Genomic DNA, 22852 nt, shown 5'->3' with positions numbered 1-22852 from the left:
AAGAACATTTGGGGCCCCCACATCCCATTAAAAACATGAATGTATCAAAATGCATTAATAAAAAGACTCCATTCAGTGTTTTCACACTGCATTAATAATAAAGCAAATCATATCCCAGTTCATTATGCCTAAATTAAGTGCTCAGTTTTTCCACATAGAAATTGAATATGGCTAGATATTATGCATACCATTACAGAAGAGTGTTCACTGCTAATCTGGACAAAACTGGGGTTACAAGAATCAGTCATTCACAGGTCAACAAGTGGTTCTTTCACCTCCCTCAGTTTTCTTAAACCTGATCATTATGCACTTTTTCCCCACCTGCTGAGGCTGTTACAATTTTTCTACTGTGGAAGCAAAGATGTCGGAAAGACAAAAGTCACAATTCCAGAAAGTAATTTAATTAAAAGAAATAATCCTAACCTGAGGTAAAATTATTCCATTATTAAGAACTAAGTTTCAGCCAATGGTGAGAACTGGTTTAACATAAAGTTTGCAACTGATCACATAAGCTATGAAAAAATGTTGAAAGAATCTGATGTGTGTGCCAAAGTGACTCTTTTGTCTTTCTGCCAAAGGCAATTCATGTCAAACCAGGAGAAAATTGACATTGAACCAATTAAGTTTTAAGACTAACTATTTCAGCCAATCAGAAACTAGCTTATACATATACATTAAATCACACTTTTAAGAATAGGCCAGGTTCTGATTAGCCAGAGCACACAACAGGATGTTCAGTCATGACTCATTACTAAGCCAATGAGAATATAGTTTTTCCAATAAAACTGCAGAGATAGAATATTCATCACTCCATTCTACCAATGCCTCATCATCAGCGTAATGGAGAGGAAAAAGTCACTGGAACTGAAGGTCCTCACAAGATAAATCTCTCCCACTTCTGTAGCTATCTGGGCTTGTCCTTTATGTTTTATCCCCCCCAACCAGGCTTGGCTTTGGAATTCACACAGCAATAGATAGTTCCGATGAAGTGAGCTGTAGCTCACGAAAGCTTATGCTCAAATAAATTGGTTAGTCTCTAAGGTGCCACAAGTACTCCTTTTCTTTTTGCAATAGATAACCATTAGCCCATGACAACAGGTGATTCCACTGACCATCTTTGTTAAGTAAATTTGAGTGGGTCACAATTCATTGTGAAATTCATAGCTGAGTGAGTTGGGTCTGGAAGCAGTGGACCAGCATAAATAGTGCCATCAGTCCATGCTGGGTGAGGGGGGAAATACACACAAAGATCTTAAATGGGGTAAATAGCACTATAGTCTTTTATCCAATGCTAAGGAGGGAGAATTATACTGTGGAAGGCCTCATATCAGCTGAGCAGGCAGGTAAATAATGCCATATCACAATGTACATGGCAAGAATCCACACTAAGATCCCAAGGCTCTGAACCACATGGCTGGGGAGGCGGGGTCCACAAAGGTCGCAGGGTGCAGGTGGGGGTAAGTAGGGCTACATCGTGACATATTACAATGGGGTAAATAATGCTGCCTTGTGAGATACAGGAATAGGGGAATCCAAAGGCCTCGAAACTGTGGATGGAGGTATAAAGAAACCCAAAGAAAGCTTCTGTCTCACCATACATTTACAATCAGCAAAAGACACAGGAAAAAAACTAAAGGAGTACTTGTGGCACCTTAGAGACTAACCAATTTATTTGAGCATGAGCTTTCGTGAGCTACAGCTCACTTCATCGGATGCATACCGTGGAAACTGCAGCAGACTTTATATATACACAGAGAATATGAAACAATACCTCTTCCCACCCCACTGTCCTGCTGGTAATAGCTTATCTAAAGTGATCATCAGGTGGGCCATTTCCAGCACAAATCCAGGTTTTCTCACCCTCCACCCCCCCACACAAATTCACTCTCCTGCTGGTGATAGCCCATCCAAAGTGACAACTCTTTACACAATGTGCATGATAAACAAGTTGGGCTATTTCCTGCACAAATCCAGGAAATAGCCCAACTTGTTTATCATGCACATTGTGTAAAGAGTTGTCACTTTGGATGGGCTATCACCAGCAGGAGAGTGAATTTGTGTGGGGGGGTGGAGGGTGAGAAAACCTGGATTTGTGCTGGAAATGGCCCACCTGATGATCACTTTAGATAAGCTATTACCAGCAGGACAGTGGGGTGGGAAGAGGTATTGTTTCATATTCTCTGTGTATATATAAAGTCTGCTGCAGTTTCCACGGTATGCATCCGATGAAGTGAGCTGTAGCTCACGAAAGCTCATGCTCAAATAAATTGGTTAGTCTCTAAGGTGCCACAAGTACTCCTTTTCTTTTTGCGAATACAGACTAACACGGCTGTTACTCTGAAACCAGGAAAAAAACTGGAAGAGGAGGGGAGAGAATAGGTCCCGCCTTGGGGAGAGAAGTGATTGAACATTGAGAGGTAAGGAAGAGGCAATAGGGGCTCCCACAGTACATGTGGGGCGGAAGGATTGGCGATTTCCATGTTTCCCCACCTTGAGCAAGACAACAGAGAGTCCCCTGCCCTTGGCTCCCTGTGTGCTTGTGGGGGTTGCATTTCCCTGGGGACTGCCCCTGTGGGTTGAGGTAGTAAGGATTTCCCCGGCCCCAGGGGGGTGGGGAAGCTGTAGGGGGATTTCCCTGGCTCCCCTGGCTGTAGGGAGCTCCCCATCCCAGCGGATCCCCACCCCACCCCCTTACCGTCTATGTTCTCCTGGTCACTGATATGCTGCAGGTTGCAGCCCGTGTCCTCGCAGCTCAGCTCGGGCTCGTAGGACTCCAGCCGGGGTGGGCATTTCTGCACAGCTTGGGGCTGGAGGAGATGCAGCAGAAGGTGGTGTTCTATATCTTCCTTCACTGCCTGTCCCCAGCCACCCAGCCAGACACAGGAGGAGGCAGGGGGACCCCGTCACCAGCGGCAGTGAGAAGCCATGGGCAGCAGCGAAGAAAACAAGCAGGAGACGTAGAGGTGGCGGCTGCTGCTGCTCCCTCCAGTCACAGTCATTTGCTGATCTCCACACCAATTCATCCAAGAAGCCTTGCCCAAAGCATGTCCAGCCCAGCCAGCAGCTAAATCCTCCTGCTCTAGCATCATGAGATTTTTCTGGGGCTCCCCAAATTGGCCAGGGGCCCTGGGCAAGAGCTTCATGAGCCCATGCGTTAATCTGCCCCTGGGAACAGGGCTTACATATATTTTTTAAATGTACCCATCACAATGGCTCTGGGCCCATGTACATAAAGTATCACAAACAATACCGGTTTCAGAGTAGCAGCCGTGTTAGTCTGTATTCGCAAAAAGAAAAGGAGTACTTGTGGCACCTTAGAGACTAACCAATTTATTTGAGTGTAAGCTTTCGTGAGCTACAGCTCACTTCATCGGATGCAATACAAACAATACAAAATTAGTTGTCTGTTCAACTAAATCTAAAGAGATAACCCCACAATCAACTAAGCAGAGATATGCCTCTCCCCTACAGGCAAAACTCTCAGTAAACAGAAGAGCTTTACGTCATGCCCTGAAGGACAGCAGAATGGTTTTGTTGGACAAATGGCCCAGGGAAACTGAATGGAGGGTAGATATGGCCTCCATGCAATATACTCTGCCACCAACCCCTAGACAGTCCAATCTGTGGACTGTTAGAAAAAGCACATCAGCTTATCTCAGCTGTTACAATGGGATAGAGGTGGCTTCCACAGGTAACCAGGTTCCACACCACATGTAATCAATAGAAATATACTGAATAACACCCAGAAGTGAATCTGGAGCCAGTGCAGTCTTGGAATGATGGAGTGGTATGCTTTGTGTGGCTAACACAGATCTGCAAGCACAGCCATTCGACAATGATGTCATACTGTGCTTCTGCAGAGAGAGGGTCACTAAGCCCTGGATAGCTGTGGCAAGAGCCAGAGTGTAGATAAACTGCTCCCATCAGCAGATGATGAACAAATGGGAAAAGGCACTGCTCATGGCCAGGGCACGCCCTAGACCAAATGACGGCCCAGGTGGGGAGCATCTTTGGCACCCACCCCCACTCCGTTTGCTGTACTTTTGAATACCTTATATTTTATTGCATTTGTACCCCATTTCACTTTCATTTCTCGTCAAATTTCCCACCATTGTACTACTTGAAGTGTGAACACTGAAAGCATTTTTAGTATTTATTGCTATTTATTTATGTAGGAAGTATTAACAGGTTTACAAATCCTTGCCATGTAAGATTCAGAAGCAAAACAATAATCGTTACTACAATGAGCTTTTGTTTAAAGATAGGTTTCAGAGTAACAGCCGTGTTCCTTTTCTTTTTTGTTTAAAGAGACATTATAGAGTAATATAGTCATCAGATCTCTCTGTTTCACAGGCTTTGCATAGTGACAGGTTTCAGAATAGCAGCCGTATTAGTCTGTATTCGCAAAAAGAAATGGAGTACTTGTGGCACCTTAGAGACTAACCAATTTATTTGAGCATAAGCTTTCGTGAGCTACAGCTCACTTCATCAGATGCATCCGATGAAGTTAGCTGTAGCTCACGAAAGCTTATGCTCAAATAAATTGGTTAGTCTCTAAGGTGCCACAAGTACTCCTTTTCTTTCTGTTTCACAGGGTGTTCCCATCTTTTAGTGTGAGTACCATTACAGCCCCCATGACGTATCGTTTCTAGTGATTTTATTAAATGGAGAGAAATCTCTGATTACATGCATTTTATAGACCAGGAATGTCTATCAAATGTTAATATTGAAGAATACTGGACGGGTGTGCTGGGGGGATGGGGGTTGCAAGTGAATGTACTTTGCCTGAGTATTGAATAAATGGTAACCAAATATCCAAGTATCTGTTTGTTCTGTGTATATTTTGCTGGGTACATCAGTGGAGTGTTAATTTTTCCATAACAAATGCCCTTATTTTTTGAACCATTCCTCTAGAGTTGGACTATTTTTAATTTTACAGTGAGTGGCTATTAGTAGCTGAGCAGTTGCTAGCAGATGAGAAATTAATTCTTCATTTCCTTTTGTGTGATCATTTCCACTGGAAGCATTTTAATCACAGTCACCTCTAGATCTGTGGTTAAAATGCTGGCAGACAGTCTACACTAGCACCTGGCTGCTGCTGATGAAGCAGCTGTAAGGGTGGTGTGACGGGGGGGAAATTTGAAAAGGAATGCTTCTGTGGAGACAGCCTCACTTTGTTAAATTTTGTTCCAACTCAGAGTCAACAAATCTGGGATCTTTTTTCTCCTGAAATTTCCATTTCTGCCTTCATTGGAAGATGCCAACCCCAGCCTATGCCATCACCCAGTTAAAATAAAATCTGAGAACAGTCAGGTTTTCTGATCATTTCAAGTACACAAAAAAGGTCAAATTGCATATTCCAAAGTATACATAGATAATAAGAGAAACCTTAGCCGAGTAGAAAACTGACATCTGGGTTCTACTACATTCAAATCCTGGGTCAGATATTGACTTACTGTAATGCGCTGGACTGATCAATTAACCTGTGTTAACATTTCTATTGCGGTATCTCGTAAAGGCCACAACCAAGTTGGGCCCCCTTATACTAGGTACTGTACAAGTATAAAATAAATGCCAGTCCCTGCCCCAAAGAGGTGTGCCTCATTTTCCCCATCTGTAAAATGGCAAAGTATTTACCTAGATTGCAGGGGGATACGAGCGTTAACCAGTTAATATATGTGAGGTTCTTTGACGGTGTAAAGTATTCGCTCATTATATATTTAATTTGAGGGGATTTTCTTTAAAAAAAAAGCAAACACAAAGCATACCATTTCACCTTTCATTGAAAAGTCCATAAATCTCTATCGTATTTTTAAAATACATTTTTAATGCATGGAGGGTGGTAAGCATTCTGTGTGCAGCACCACTTATTTGGTTACTTTCTACCAAAGAGATTTAGGGGAAGAAACTAAACAGTGTCCATTAATTTTGGATGCCCAATTTGCGGCACCAAGGTCAAAACTGTGGCACTTAAACTTAATCCATGTTGTTTAAAACTGAGGCCTTAACATCCATTAAAGGATCTCACTTGTCTTTTAGGACTGACTATTGTGCTATTCCTGACCATTAGTGTTTCTAGTGCACATTATATCTTGCCAAGCTATTTAGCTTTATATAACATTACAAGAATAAGGTCCTTTGTACTGTGAGAAATATACTTGCGCTTATTTCTACTATGGGGAAAAAAACAAAGAGCTCATTGTGCTAAGAACTTAGTCCAGAAATTGTCCAGAGTAGGAAAAAAATATTTGTATCAATTACAGTTCCCAGGGCAATCTCTGCACTGGGAATTAAACTGTCTTAGCGGAATGGGTTTAAAATGGTTATGCCCACTGGCCTAGCAGTGAGGGCTCAGTTGTGCCCTCACTTACAACCATGCAACCTGCTTTGATATCTCAGTAGGCTTCTGCATAGGGAGAGAGCAGAATGCAGCCACCCACTGTTAAACTGTGTTGAGGGAACTTGATTGAAAACAGTTCAAACTAATATAGCTCAGTCCCCAGTGTGGATGGGCCCCACCCAAGGGCCCACCCAGCCAGTAGAAACTTTTTAAGCACAAGCCCCTAGTAAGTATTTTTTAATTGTTACTATTATTAGGACAGTTCAGACAGTTGCTACACTCCTAAAGATGGAGAGAACTATTTACAGTGTTGTCAATTTTTAAATGTTTAACTCCTGCAGCGGCGCTTGGGATATTCTTTGGGCAGCCAACACAGTGACACTGAATAAGAGAACAATTGCTTTTGATTGACCCACCTTGCATCTTCTGACATTATTCACTATTAACATAGACAAGCCAAGACAAATACAATAGAAAGCAAACAACTACCCAGAACTTCTGTGGATATTTGGAGAAAAGGAAGTGGGGGAAGGGAAGAGAAATTGCTGTAGATTTTACCCCAAAATTCCCTATAGATTTCCAATGCCCTTGTACATGTGCTACCTTGACTGTGTTTATTTATTACTCATACAGCCCTTCAAACCATGCCCTCCCTGCCCCCAAATAAAAATGCATCCAAAAATGCCCAACTTTGCATAGCACCTTTTTCTTCTTGCTGAGCTATGGCCTTGGAGACAAAGATCTACCTTCATATTATATCACACCATTCACCTGCAGGTCTCAAAGCACTTCTTAAAAATGAAGCTTCGCAATGCCTTCTGCAAGGCACATAGTATTATCTCCATTTTACCAGGATGGGGATTATCCATGAGCGTGAGAGGTGATGCAACAAAAAGATCAAATAACTTTCTTGAGGCCACATTGCAAGTCAGTGGACAAGGCAGGGAAAGAACCCAGGTGTCCCTGTGCCAACCATTAGTGAAGATTCTCATTAAATTCTACCTTACCTATGGCTCCCTCCTTCCCCTAAACTGATTGGGGATGCCTATGCAACGCTCGAAAGCTGTTGCTGCTCCAGCTACTCCTTCCTTCCCTTGTGACGTCCTGCCTATTAGAAGCATTTTCAAATCAACACTAGAGAGAGAAACAGAAAAGAAAGGCTCCTACATTCCTTCCAGCTTTCAATCATGTTTCCAGAGCAATTGGGCTGGAAAGTTGCTCACTGGTGAGCTCCGCTATGAATAGAAGCAATGAATAAATTACTGCAGCTGACAAATTAGGGCTTCTCCAGCAAGAGGGAAGGGTTCACAGAGAAAGCAGTGCAGTGAAAATCCATTCCCCAACCCTGTGCCCAGGAGAAAAAGATCCAACCTGCACAGGCTGCCTCTGGACACATCACCATCCAGAAGATTCCAGTTTTGGTCTTCTAGGAGATACTATCATACTCTGCAAGCACAGGACCAGGCTTTGTCAGATGGGGAAGGGATTTTCTTGAATCATGATGGCTAAAGGGCCTTCTGAGTTTTATTGCTTGGAGAACTCAGCCAGGAATGGATCATCAAGTAGCATGTAAACCCTTTGAAAAGTGCAAAGACAATATCCACCTTCTGAAGCAGCAGTCTAAGGGCTAACGGTAAATTAATTAATTTCCATTCTGTACTTTAACGTGTCTAGGGATGGTGTGTTTTTGCAGACACCAGGTCTGATCCTAATGGGAAACTCCAGATGGCTTGCTCCATATTTATTTGTGTATGTGTATAGGGGCTCGGAGAACAGGGGAGCAAAGAAGAAGGTTGGGCACCAGTAAATGCGGTTCCCAAGTCTGGCATACAGAATGAAATGTGTCCTCCTGCTACATGGTTAGTATGGCAAGGACCTACTGGGGGATCAGAGGAGTCATTTCAATTTGCGAAATAGTTTCTTTAAAGGACACCATGCTGGCCCCACTTCCTCCTTATGTCCACCTGTGCAGCTCCCATTGATGTGTGCTGCTGGTAGCTGCAGGTATGGCAGGAAACATGGCTGTCTGTCCCATGCTTTAACAAGGCCAAGAAACCTGGGGGTTTTCCCTCCTCTGCCACTGACTCAGTGTGTGTCTTTGGATGAATTAGGTAGCCTCTGTGCCTGTTTCCCCATCTCTAAGATGGGAATGCTACTTTGGAACATTGTGAAGCTTAATTAATTCATGGTTGTAAATGTAACAGAGGAATTGCCCTACCAGATCAGAGTCTATCCAGTCCAGTATCCTGCAGTCAGCAACAGGTGCTTCAAAGTAAGACACAAGACAGCCTGTACTGGAATAACCTGTCCACAGGAAAAGCTTCTTCCAAACTGCCATGAGTCAGAGGTGGGCTTAGCCCTGAAGCATGAGGGTTTATAACCCTTCTTAGGCTTCACCTATACTGTGAGGTAGGGGGTATGAGTCCCCTGCTCATGTACACATATTCTAGCTAGATTGAGGCGAGCTCGTGTGAGTATAAACAGCAGTGTAGCCACTGTAGTGAGGGTAGCAGCAGCTTAGCCATGCCGAGTACACAGATGCCAGGCCCCTGTGGGAATGCACAGGGCATGGCTAAGCTGTGCCTATGCGACCGCAGTTACGCTGCTGTTTATACTCAGGCTAGGTCAGCGAGAGCTAGCATGTGTACGCAAGCGGAGGAATCGCTCCTCTAGCTCATAGCGTAGATGTAGCCTTAGAGGGAAAAAATGAATTCTTTCTAGTATAACTGGGGATGTTCTCACTGGGTATATAAATGCCTAACTATTCTGCATCCTGCTAAGCTCTTGGCCTCAGTAGCATCTTGTGGCAATGAGTTCTACAGGCTATTTCATTTTATCAGCTTTATATTAGCTGCCTTTCATTTTCATCGACTGTGCCCTTATTCTCATCGTGTGGGAATGGCTAAGGAAGCTAGAGAGGAGTCAAGGCATTCAGTTGGAAGTCTTGGAAAGCTAGTAAATAGTGGAAGGTTTTTATTCTTGAAATCAATGGGCTCTGTTTCATGGCTCTCAATGAATAGCCATGAGACAGAGGCTGAAATTTTGTCATGCATGAAATATTAGTCAGCCGTCAATGTGGCTATTAGAGGGGTTATTCTAGTCCTAAAAATTAGGAGAGTGCTTTGAATTCCTAGGGCAGAAAGGTGCAAACTAAAAATATGATCCCTGACAAAATAGCCTTCAGCTGCACTCAGTACTAGATGATAAGAGCTCAGGCCTGGAGAAGAGAAGGTACTGACTGCAGGAAGGGGGAGTGCTGGATGTGATGTTTATGTGCACTGGATTTGTATGGTTTCAGGCTTTTGAACTAGCTTCCTTCCTCACTTTGCCAACCACATCAGGAAGAAGGGATGGCTAAGCTCATAGTGACAATGAACACCACCAGAGGAGCCTATGGGAGCCCCAAATCCTGGAACCCAGAGCACACCGAGAATGCCTCCCTGCCCAACTTTACACTGCCTTTCACGTTTCACCAACGGGCCACTGACCAAGCGCTGAATGGAATCCTCATTGCTGTCCTGGGCATTGTCATGGTGTCACTGGGGTGCACCATGCAGCTCTCCAAGATCAAGACTCACTTCTGGAAACCTAAAGGGGTGGCCATTGCTGTGGTGGCTCAGTATGGCATAATGCCTCTGACAGCGTTTGCCCTGGGAAAGCTTTTTCATTTGGGCCCTATTGAGTCTCTGGCTGTGCTCATCTGTGGCTGCTGTCCAGGTGGAAACCTCTCAAACATTTTTAGTCTGGCAGCAAAAGGAGATATGAACCTGAGGTAAGGAGAGCTCGGTACCTCACCATTGTCACTGGCCAGGCCATTTCAGTTAGGAGACTGGTCTACAGTCTAACTTAGTTCTCTCAATTCTAATGCTTCAGGCAGGAATAAATTTGGTATTGTACCCAAAGTATTTTTTGAGTACTCATCAGCTTGGTGCTAAATGCTGCTTAGTCACTATTGGTCCGGAGCAGCGCTCTGGCACCTAAAATCTAGAATAGAGCTGCACTCCAGCACTTGGGGTCACACCACCACTAAGATTTGACCTGGCTACCCCTCCATAATGCCAGCCAGAGCAGTAGCCAAGCCAAATTTCAGTGGTGGTGTGACCTGATGTACCAGGTTGCAACACCACTCAAATTTAGCCCAGCCACCAGTGTTCCCTCACGTTCCCCACACGTGCACCAGTAAACTACCTCATGTGGCTGGGAGCGTGACCGATGCCTGGGTTGGGCTCTCCTGCCAGAATCCACAGCAGCTCCTCTTGGCACTGGGGAAGCCCCAAACCAGCAGGGAGAAGGGAGAGTAAGGAGCAGAGTAGGGTGGAAGGGAGCCCAGCCAGCAGCTGGGTCCTGTTCTGCCTGCTGAGCCCTCCTGCCAGAACCCACAGCAGCTAGTCGTGGTGCTGCTCTGGGAACCAGCAGAAAGTTGAGAGCCAGCCAGCAGGGAGGAGTGAAGTAGGCAGAGGACGTAACACCCTCCCAGGAACCCAGGACGTAGGATCAAGCCAGCACGGAAGGTAAGGAGCAATGTGAGTGTAGGCAGAGAAATAGGGGAGTTTCTACCAGTCTTGCAGTTAGGACACAGGAATTAGAAACCTACACAGATTATAGTTTTAGGAGGAAAGAAACACTCAAAAGAGGAAGACAAGCTGTGTACTTTTGTTGGTGCCATAAGAAGAATTGATTTTAATAGCTTACCTGTGGCATACTCATCAGTCTTGTTACTCAGCACAGTATTGGACTACAAGCTACATTTCAAAGAACTGGATGTGAGTTTAAACCTCTTCAACCCAGGATTCAATCAAATGGCAGATGTTGTGCCCAATTACAAATTGACTGGGTAGTTAAATGAATAGATTGCGGAGACAAAGGTCCATCTAAACGTGATGAAAATATAATGATGAATTAAAGCCCAATAGGAGTGGTCCCTGTCCTCTCATCCTTTCATTAACAAATTCAACTGGTTGACATAAAATAAGGTTCTACCGTGGGACTTTTGATTATTTAGTTGGTTGTTTTAATAGTGCTTTTTGTTGTGGTGGTGGTTGATTTTATTTTTATTGCATGGCAATATGGATCCTTGTGTTTGGTCCTGTGACACAGAGACCACATTTTCAAGACTGGGCTGCATATTTGACAACCTTGTTTGCATTTGGTGCCCAGTCACATAATTTGTGAATGCAGAAAAGCAAAAGCTGTATGTGCTCAAAAACTGCAAGTTTGTCCATGGGCAAAACTGTAGGTTCAGATATAAAGATTTGGGGCTTGATCCCGCTTTCATTAACTTCCCTTTTATAGTGGTGTAACTCCATTCATTTAGTTCAAGTAGAGTTACACCAACTTGAATCTGAAGTAACACAATGGTGATTCATGGCCATGGCTGAGACCCTTTTGAAAATTCAGTCAATTCAGCATAAATTCACATGCCACAGAGGTTTATGAGCAAATGCTGAAATTAACTAAGGAAAAGTGGCATTTCTCCCTGTTAGCTCTCTGCCATTAAACAAAGTGTCCCATAGTGCATCTTGATCAATGAACTCATCAAAATGACAAGATTTTCTAGCGGACCTTTTTGTGCACCCTGTGATTTAGAATCCACTCAGCATAGATTTCCCATATGACGACCATGCAAGCCCACCAAGCAGCAAAATACTGATTTAACATTTCATGCTACTTTTCCTAAGGAGATGATTTAGAAGCAATAGTAGGAGAGGGTCAGAAATTCAGGAGGCAAGTCACTGTAAGGTATCCTGTGAGGGTCTTATGAAAACAGTGAAACGCTTCATAGAATAAGCAGGAAAATACTACAAATTAAGGACAGGAGATGCAGTAGATGGCACTTCTCTCCTCAGCTCTTTTGTTTATTTTTAAGATATCATTATAATCTGAATCCCCTTAAAACACACCAAGTTTTCAAGTTGAGAGTCACACTTCTTTCCCAGCTACTATCATAAAAATCTTATGCAGTAGATCCAATTTACCTTTCTTCTAAAAGGTTATGTGATCAATTTAATCAGTGGATGTGAAATCTGAGTAAAATTCAAGACCCATGTAAAATATTCTTCTAGCATCTTAAATGCTTTATTTGAATTTTGCAGAGCATATGTTTTATAAAAGGAGTATTTTACATGTTCTGCCGATGGCCTCTTTGACTTATTACATGTGTGCTTTGCCTGTGTATTGCTACTTAAAGTTTGATATAGGAGCTGAGCTACACGTTTATATTAGAACAATGTGTGTATTTATTACTAATGTGTGAAGTCTCACAATTACTGTTGCACCGATTTTCAATTAGATTAAATTTACCAGTAAAATGTTAGTTAGGTTTCGAAAATGGCTGCTTTATCTTATGGTGACATCACATGAAAGATGGATTTTGGAGATTCTCTCACGTGATAGAATTACCAACTTGAGGGAATTTCTGCGGGGCTCCTGCACTATACAGTTTAGCACTACAGCATTACTGTTGCATCATTAGATGCATAATGGGATTTTATACCTTTTTTTGAAGTGCCCAACGTTAGCCACCGTTGAGGGCAGAATACTGGCGTAAACGGACCATTGTTTTGTTCCAGCGTGGCAATGCCTATATTCCCTTCACCATTCCAGTTATTAGTACTTAAGAGACCTCTTTCCATTCCATGTAAATCAAGCAAGTCTTAAGGGGCTACCCCAAATAGAAAAAGGTAAGCCCCCCCCCCCCCCCAAAAAAAAAAATGAGACAAGCATTGCCTCAGTCCCGGGGCCCTTGTCCAAGATAAAAGAGTGAAAACAACAGCAAGGGAAAGACAGCTGAACTTTTGCACTTTATGTACATGTATAACAAGAACATCCAGAGTTATAACAGTAAGTATTTAGAAACAAACCAACCCAAGACCTTTGAAGATATAAACCCTTATGTCTCAGGGGAGAGCCAAATTTCTAATTAATGGGAGTTGAGAAGAAATTTTCCCTATGGGCAGGTTATTCCATAACTGCCTATTGTGCAGTTTCTTGTACTTTCCTTTAAAGCAACTGGTACCAGTCACTGCTGGAGATAGGATACTGGACTATGATGCAGTATGGCAATTTCTATGAACCAAGATGCATACTTAGGACTACTTTTTGAGCCTAAAATAGAACTGTCCTTTAAACTACTCAATCTTCCCTTACTTCCATTGCTGTAGATCCTTTCATCACCTGGTAATGCTGAAACCTCTGTGCGGGAAAGGGGAGAAATGGGAAAAGTGAGCTGAAATTGTAGATGGACGTAAGTGTCCAAGTTAGATAAAGAGAAGAATATTCCAACAAATAATTTCATTCTACTGCTATTACATTTTCCCTTCATCTCAGCATTGTGATGACCACATGCTCAACGCTCCTGGCACTTGGGCTGATGCCTCTTCTCCTGTATCTTTACTCAAGAGGGCTGTACCAGGGCAACCTAGAGGGCAAAGTGCCTTACAAGGGAATAGTCATCTCCTTGGCCATGATGCTCATTCCCTGCACCATTGGCATCTTCCTGAATGAGAAGAAGCCACAGTATGCTCGCCTCATCATCAAGGTAAGAAGTGGTAATCACCTTTCCCTAAGGGCCTCGAAACAATTTACAAACTTTTTGTCTTGTCTTTCCCAACTCCTGATCCACTTTTATTTCAGGCAGGGATGATTGTGCTGCTTGTATCATCTGTTCCAATAATCGCTCTGTTTGTGACAAGTGTTGGAAACAGTATTTTGATCATCTTCTCGCCACCCCTACTGGGAACGTCTGCTTTGATGCCTTTTATTGGTTTCCTGCTTGGCTACATGCTATCTTCATTTTTCAAGCTCAATGACAGGTAGGTCTTTCTACATCCATGTAGAGGGGCAATTACACCACCGTCCCCCTTTGGGGGGAGGGGCGAGTCTGTCTGCCTGCCTGCCCTTAGCCTCAGGGCAGTATGGCCCAATGGCCAGAGTCAGTACGCTTATGCTTGTCATCAGGGCAGTACAGCTTAGTAGTGGAGTCAATATAGTTGTCGGTCAGGGCAGCACGGCCTAATGGCCAGAGTCAATATGGTCACCTTTGCTGTCAGGGGAGCCGAGTCGGTATGGTTGCCCTTGCCTTTAGGGTGATATGTTCTAATGGCCAGAGTCAACGGAACCCCCTCCCCAGTGGAGTCGTGGGGCCTGATGGCCAGAATCAATGTAGCTGCCCTCCTCAGCAGGGCTGAGTGGTCTAGTGGCCAGGTAGGGGAATAGGCAGCCACCAGTTGGGTAGGTGGCAGCCAGGATAGAGGGACCTGGGACCTCCAGGCTCCACTGGGTCCCAGCCCAGGGCCCTGACAGTGGTGAGTGTGATTGCCACTGAGTCAGCAGGGATCTGACCAAAACACACTGGTTCAAGATCCAGTTTGATAACCAGTCCACTGTCTAGTTCCCTATGGCTACTTCCTACCATATTCCCTGATGCTGTGGTCTAGACGTCTTTGGGGTCTCCCGGTTCCCCAGTGTGCACTGTTCCCGATAGCTCTGGCCTCCCTTAGGCATCCACAGGTATCCAGGCATCTGCCTGGATCTCAGTGCCTCTGGCTCCCGCCGTCTGGGGTTCTAGCTGCTCCCGGGCTGGAGCCTGCGAGGTGTGTCCTTCCTTTCAGGCAGTCAGCCTAGAATGAGCTGGGCTGCTCCACTTAATACTGCAGCAGCTGTTGGAGCATGTCTAAGAGGGCGAGGGGGCATGGTTTCCTCTGTCCAGAGTGTGGGGTTAACCCCTTCTTGTCCAGTGTGGGGCAAGTACACCCCATCACAATCCCTTATCACACTCACTCCCTTTTTACCTAGGAGTTCTAAGAAAGGGGATTGAGTACAAAAGAATGACACTGAAATCTTGGGAGGTGCTGAATGAGATGCTTTCAGCATGGAGGCTCTGACGCACTCTGACAACTGAACTTTGAACATGATCTCCCAGTGCTGATGCTGAAGTCTGAGCACAGACGAGAGAAGTTGTCTACACAGATCCCACCCTCACCCCCCAAAAATATGATTTTGTAGTGATAAAATGGTGCCAGCAGCAACCCTGATATTGACACTTGTTATTTAACTACAGGATACACATGAATACAGGCTGTGACACTGCAAGTTACCTCTGTACCAAGTTCCCTGTAAGCTGCATGGCTGCGCAGCAGGCTATCAAGGGTCACGCAGGCGGGAAGAGGTGCCTCTCCCCTGGTCCTAGAGCTGCTGCAGTGAGAGAGGGCTGGGGGAAGTCCTCTCTTCCCGCAGCCTGCACCCCAAACCCCCCATCCTCAGCCCCACTCGAGAGCCTGCACCCCAGCCAGAGCCCTCACCCCCCTGCACCAGCCCTGAGACCCTCACACACTCCAAACCCCTCGGCCCCACATCACCTCCATATTGGTGCACATGACAAAATTAATTCTACACATGGATCTAAAAAATTAGAGGGAGCATTGCCTCTGTATTGTCCCTAGCCTACGTGCCTCAATCCTTACGGGGAAGAGAGATGAGTAGAGTCTCATGGACCAATTCATTCTTTGGCCATCTTGGGTCTGCCAAAAGTGGAACCAATGGCAGAGGCAATTCTGTCAAATGGACCTGAAGACCCACCAAGTTATTTCACACAGGCCTCTGAACAAGCTGATGGATGGTTTGACTTTTGGTCACTACAGACCTGTTCATTTCAGAATTCTCAGTTACGGACAATGAAATATGAAAGAGAAAAGTCAGGATAACTCCCAAGTAGAAAGTGATGGAGACAAGGGTGAGTGAGTGCTGATAGGACTGCCAAAACTCAAACAATTATTCCTATTTTGATAACTGCTTCACATCACAAAGGGCATAACAATATTCAGCTGAAGACCCCAACACAGACTCAAAGCGAGGACCCCACTACACAACTCTGAATCATCCCTTATCATGCCTTGAGCCCATGGGTAACCCAGCCAAGATAACCCTCCTAACACACACAAACCTCCCCTTACCTTTCCCGGGTGGTGCTCTCTCCCTCTCCTCACTTTTGAACCAGATTTTTTTTCCCCTTGTGGAGGCAGCAGTTCCTGGAGAACCTCAGATTCATGACCGCCAAGCATTACTAGGCAGGATTTCCACCCATGCACACTATCTGTCACTACCTACCCTTGCACACTCCCAAAGGAGTGCTGGGCAAAGCATCTCATTTGAATTCTCAGCACTGCTCCTACTGCAGTTTCTTTTACCACAGTCAAATGCATAAACATCTGGGCACCATGTCTACTTTAAGCTGTATAGAAATGTAACCGTTTTGCAATTCATGCCTGTGTTTAACTCCTTCCTGTACAGGTGCAGGCGGACAGTCTGCATGGAGACTGGTTGCCAGAATGTGCAGCTCTGCTCTACCATCCTCAAAGTGGCCTTTGCCCCTGATGTCATTGGACCCCTTTTCTTCTTCCCTTTCCTGTACATGGTATTTCAGCTTGGAGAGGGCTTTCTCCTGATACTGGCCTTCAGGGTTCATGAAAAACTAAAGAAACCAAACGGCAAGTGTAGTATAACCAAAACCTCTCTCCTGTTCCTACATGCTTTTCATCTCAAAGTAGTGCATATCCTGGTATCACTGACCTGCTGCTATCTCTGGGGTGGAACTCAGTTGCTGCGTAACAGGACACAGCAAAATGAAACTCAGCAGCTAGAAGTGAAAAATAGCCTCTCCATATAATACTGCATAGGGAATTGAGGATACTAGGGGCCACAACTTCTGATATCAAAAGTTTAGGAGTGTGAGATACTGACTATGCAACCCACCAACGGTCACAGCTTTCCAGAGGGTCCTGTGCTTCAGTGTGCAGGCACACCCCAAAAGCAGGGAATCTGTATTGACACAACTCTAAGGAGAAGAATATCGTGTCCATTTGAAACAGAGAGGAATATGAGGTAGACAGCTGCCTGACACATCTTGAGTATCACTACACGTTGTTGAGTGACGGGCGGGAAAGGAATGAGCCCCCCCCATATGCAAGTCACATAAGTCATGTCATTAGAAGGTAAATGCTGGGAGCAGCCCACTAGACATTTCCAGTGTGAAATTTCTGCATAGAAATTAGAGGCTCCAAGACTGGAAGCTCTGTAGTGTAGGATAAGAAGATTTTCATCTTCATATTTTGTTACCCAGCCCTGGCCAGTAACATCATACTCATTACCATCTGACAACTGTCAGGTCACTGTGACAGGGTGCAACTCTTGCGTGCACCCCTTTGTGGTACAACATGGTCCTATGACTGCTCTGCCTCAGTTTCTCATATACATATTATGGCCTATCCAACCATAGTATCAGCCAGCCCTCCAGCCAAGTGACCTCAAAGCATCCAGCCTCTTCCAGGAAAAGGGATCGTTCAAAAACAAAGTTTCAAACGATACAAAACAAAGGTATCATCTGCCCAGCCAGGCTCTACCAGTGCTGTAAATTGCCAGCCATCACATGCTAGCTCCGCATCTCTCAAATAGTTCAGTTTCATAAGTGCAGCAAATGTGGATACCTGAGCCCAAGACTGGCCTTTAACCCTTTCTAGCACAGGATAGGACAGTTTCACCCTATCACAGTGGCCTACAAATATGAGTTGATTGTGTCATTGAAATTCTTAATGAACATGAGTTCATTTACCTCTGCCAGATGCTGCTCTTCTGGACCAATATACAATAGTTTAGGATAGAAAGAGAAGAATGCTTAATCCAAATGAGTGGATTGCTTTTTGGTGAGGTTGCAAACAAGTATTGCAGCTGAGAGGGGAGACTGGTTGGATGTATAAGCAAATTCGGCAGCTGCCTTTGTGGTTTAAAAACAAAAAAAAAGGGTAGGCCAATTTCATAGCAATCAGGACAGCTGTTCTAGTCCAGTACTACTGCAGCTCTCTTTCTGGGCTTCAGCTGGGGAACAGCTTCAAACCCCATTGAGCCTTACAGGCAGGGGCTGCTTGGGAGAGCCACTCAAGCAGAACATCTAGCAGCCATCTTAGGCCTGCCCCTGCCCTAGACAGCTGGCTCCATCTACTTTGGTAGGCAGAGCAGAGGTTGATTTGCACCACGGAGTGCAGTAGTGGTGGTTTGTCATATTGTGTAAATGCAGCTAGTTTGCTAATAGACACTTTCGTTTAAATGGAAAAGCAGTGTGCACTGGAAACATACAAAAAGGTGACATTTTCCACTTACTGTTAAATGGACTCTTTTCTAAAAATTCCATGCAAAGCAAAGTCTGGTTCATGAAGTGACTTGAAACAAAATAACTGCAGGTTTTTTTATTTGTTTGGGGGACGGGGGAGGAGCAGAGGGTTGCCACTTTTATTTTGCACAGCTCTGTCCCTTGAGCTTCTTTGAGATCTAAAGACCAGGCATTGCTCAGTGCAATATAGGAATCCCTGCATTACAGCAACCATTCATCTTTCCTGCAGCATCACCTTCCAGTGATATGGGTTAGGGACAATGTGGTCTCATATGGACTTTTTTTTCCTCCCCACCTCTTCTTTAGATACAGCAAAGATGATCTATACAGCTGTGGATGATCTTGCACAAGAAACAAAGCCACCCAGGCCCCTAAGAAACACCAGCAAAATAGGGGGATACTACAGAAGCTCCACACCTCAGATACACCCACCAATGCTCCAGGTTATATCTTCTGCACCTGGTTTGCTGAACTCCAGCAGTTTTGCATGAAATGTTGATTTTAAAACAAAGGGGTGAGCAGATCTTCTCACAGGCCCACTTCTACCCCCACTGAACGTTCTCCAGAAAGGGCACCAAGCACCACAGGCTATAGTTTGAGACTCATTGGACTAACCAATTTTTGGTCATCTACAAAACATTCATATTTTGGCTGATGATGAAATGGTGCAGTCTATCCCAGTGAGCTCTCTCCCAGTTTCCCACGAGCTCTGTGCCAGACACCTTGGAACTAACAGCATGACAGCTTATTATTGATTGCTACCATTAATGCAGCCAGACCCATTCTTTTGAGTTGTTTTTCTGGGCACATAGTTTTGCTGGCAAGTGTTAGAGGGGGAGGCAAAAGCCTTTCAAAAGTTCAAGCTAATTTCTCTCATTAGAATCTAAAAGGTATCCTGGAATTTTCTCATAACAGGATCGACAAATGAAAAGTGACCACATGTACAGTTTAGGAGTCCTTTACTATCAATCACAGGCACTCCCCTTTACCCCAGCAGTTTTGTACATCTAAAGTCCCCAAACCATAGGCCTTGAAGCCCCAAAACATGACCTGCAGCCAACCTTAGCTTGTCTATAATTTAACATGGGGAGGTTTCTAAGATACTTATAAGGCTGACCCTAGTGTCTGACTGCCTCATACACTTAAGAGCTATTATCCACATCTTATAAATGGAGAACCGAGGCACACAGAGGCTCTGACTTGCCCAAAATCACAGAGTAAGAAACTGAACCTGGGTCTGCCTCATCCTAAGCTAGTACCCTAACCGCTGGACTGGTCTGCCCAAGGACAAGACCACCTGTCCTGAAGCGCCGTGCTTTATAGAAACACTCCCAACATCTGAAGTAATAATACTGAACACTCTGAAAGCATCATATAAGCATTAACTAAGCCACAAGGCCAGTCAGTAACAAAGCAGCATTAGAACTCAGAAGCTCCAGGCTCCCAGTTCTGTGCTCACACCAGTGGTTCACCGTACCTCAGAGTAAAATAATTTAAGAACATTGAGCATATTAAAAAACCACCATTCAATAAAGCCACAAACTTTTGACTTACAATTGCTGTAGTTTTGCTACATTATGTAAATTAGATGTAGGCCTTAGGCTCCTGGCAAGAGGCCAATAGTCATTGGTGATGCAAAGATGAGAACTCTTTTTGCACGCTTAGTGCGATTCAGACCCCATTGAAGTGAATCAGAGCCTTTCCACTGATTTCCATTATGCTGGTACCCATCATGGTCGTAAAGCTCTTTAGAAGCAAGTATCTTTAGCCACTGACCATTTATTCAATGGCTGTCTCACTTGCATTCCAAAGACCTTTATCCCTTACACTGCTGGATAAAGCTTTCCAAAATGCAGCAATTGCATATGGGTAATGTTCCTTTAATAGCTAGAATATCCTCGGATGCAGAGTTTAAAGATTTCACTGTAAGTCTGCCAACCCCCACCGTTCAAAACCCCTCCCACAAAGCGTGGGATTGCCTTAAAATATGGTCGTTTTTCAAACCCGTTTTTCAGCAGCACCATCCCCTCTACATTGTCCCGGCCTCTACTTAGCTCCTACATGACGTCTCATGGTGGGCCACCATCTTCCTTGAGGGCAGACTGATTTCAGCCCCTTGGAAACAGTGTTTCCTGTCTTCACTGTGACCAGCTGGGTCTTTAGCACCACTCACATTAGCAGCGGCCATATTAGTGAAGAAATAAGCTTCATAGAAGCAAAAACAGAATCAGTCAGGAAAACCTTTATAAAACACTACATATACTTTAGGAGCAGAGGCATAATGAGGCCTGACAGAAGCCTGCTGTGGATTTTAAGAGTCTGTTCTGTTAACATAACAGTGTAAGCATAAGTAGAACTATGTATGTGTAAGTGTAAAAAATTGCAGTGTAATCATGTTTGCAAGACCAAGAAAAAAGTGACTAAAAAGCTAGGCGGCCAGTTTGAACTAACACTAAACCTGTACCAAGAGGAAGAAAGTGAACATGGAAATGAGAAACTAATACATATGCATAGGAGGTAACAAGCTTATGTAACAAAAGGTAGTTTAAAGCTGTATAGTCTAGTGCTGGAAGCAACCGATCAGGTCATCCGACTGAGCTTCCCATTTGTAATTGACTGCTACTTGCTGAGTGTTTGCCTTAATAAAGATTAGACTTACCTGCCAAGTGACTCCAAAGCCAACAATATATTGCAAGACTTGAAATAACATTGTGAATTGGTAATACTATCCTTGGAAGAAGTTGCACATGCCCACCACTTGTACCCCAAACACAAAGCCAACCAAAAGTAGAAAACAAAGTCTGCCTCACAGTGAATTGATAATTTAAAGGGACAGGGCATTTTCAGTGCCAAATATCCAACTCCTTGCAACAAGAACTAAGCGTACTTAAGGTATCACTTGTTTTAAAGCATAAGGCAAGTCCTGCTTTTGCACAGACCAGAATCTTAACTGCAACAAATCTGTAACCACCAAGAATGGTCACTGACCTGTGGACACATAAAATAGCAATGACAGAACTCTGATCCAGAACCTACAACTGGAACTGGTTAGCAGTACATAGCCTCTATTACATGCAATTGAGCGGTTAGGACAAGTTGCATACAACCATTTACCAGAACATATTTCCCCAGAACGTCCTATATTGTTATGACTGCACCCCAAGCAAGAGATGATCCATAACTACCTGCCATTATTTCTAGTATTGGGCACTCTGATAATTGTTAGAGTTTAAAGCAGACTTCAGCCTACTTGGCAAGTTGTCAAGTTACTACAGCTTTCTAGGCCATGCCAAAGTGCTCTGCTACTGCTGAGACCCTAACCCACAATGAAATATTACCCAGAGATTTCATGTCAGCTAACAATCTCAGGTTTTATGAAATCTACAGTGCTCTGGAAAAGGCTCCCAAGTTTCTTATCAATACCACTCACGTCCTCAGTGAGCTCCACCTCCCTATCCTAAAACAAGGCCCTGAGACTACCTCAAGAACCACTCTTGCTTCCTAGCAGCTTTTTAAGTACTGGGGCATGTAAATAATACAAATTACTACAAGTACCCACATTTTAAGTGTTTCCCTGTAATCAAGTTCAAGCTTGCACTCTTAATGGCCTCTTCCTGTTACCACCTTTGCAGATTGAAAGAAGCAAGGACAAGTCCATTTTACACCCCCGACTTTTATCACTAATTTCTCAATGACCAAACGTCTCTGAACATAAAAAGGCAGACTGCTTTTCGTGATTAGGTTCCATATATACTACTGTGGGTAGACACCACATGATATTAAAGAGAGGCAAGGTGGCTTTAAGAACAGCCATACTGGTCAGACCAAATGCCGGGTTCCTCACAGGTAATGAGCAGACAAGGTAATCAAGTGATCCACCCAATTGCCCATTCCCAGCTTCTGGCAGAGGCTACAATCCCTGCCCAGCCCAGTTAATAGCTATCGATGGACCTATCCTAAAGGAATTGATCTTGTTTTTTTGTGAGCCCTGTCAGTCTTGGCCTTCAAAACATTTTCTGGCAGAGTTCCACACCATGTGTTGTATGAAGAAATACTTCCTTATTTTAAATCTGCTGCCTATTCATTTAATGAGTCCTAAGAGTTGTGTTATGAGGAACAACACTGCTCCACCTTAGAGACTAACCAATTTATTTGAGCATAAGCCTTCGTGAGCTACAGCTGTAGCGGACAAAAGCTTATGCTCAAATAAATTGGTTAGTCTTTAAGGTGCCACAAGTACTTCTTTTCTTTTGTGCAAATACAGACTAACACAGCTGTTAGTCTGAAAACTGCTACACCAGTCATGATTTTATATATCTCTAACACATCCCCCTGAAGTCATCTGTCACAAC

General features: G+C 44.2%; 1 protein-coding gene across 3 annotated transcripts; it reads left to right on the top strand.

The window, feature by feature from the left end:
• Nucleotides 1-7598: 7598 nt before the first annotated feature.
• On the top strand, nt 7599-21160 carry SLC10A1 (solute carrier family 10 member 1). Of its 3 annotated transcripts, none has more exons than XM_073348479.1 (6): nt 7599-7973; nt 9682-10112; nt 13667-13877; nt 13973-14151; nt 16628-16824; nt 18807-21160. In XM_073348479.1, the coding sequence occupies exons 2-6, from the start codon at nt 9691-9693 to the stop codon at nt 18989-18991; spliced, it is 1194 nt and encodes a 397-aa protein (XP_073204580.1). In that variant the 5' UTR covers nt 7599-7973; nt 9682-9690; the 3' UTR covers nt 18992-21160. The 3 variants fall into 3 exon arrangements, with proteins under 3 accessions (XP_073204580.1, XP_073204578.1, XP_073204579.1); XM_073348477.1 differs by having other exon boundaries at nt 9639-10112; XM_073348478.1 differs by lacking the exon at nt 7599-7973 and having other exon boundaries at nt 9536-10112.
• The last annotated feature ends 1692 nt before the right edge of the window (nt 21161-22852 follow it).

Source organism: Lepidochelys kempii, chromosome 6 (genome assembly GCF_965140265.1).
Source record: "Lepidochelys kempii isolate rLepKem1 chromosome 6, rLepKem1.hap2, whole genome shotgun sequence".
NCBI lineage: Eukaryota > Metazoa > Chordata > Testudines > Cheloniidae > Lepidochelys > Lepidochelys kempii.
Note: the sequence above shows the minus strand (reverse complement) of the source record. Positions and strands in the feature narration are given on the sequence as shown.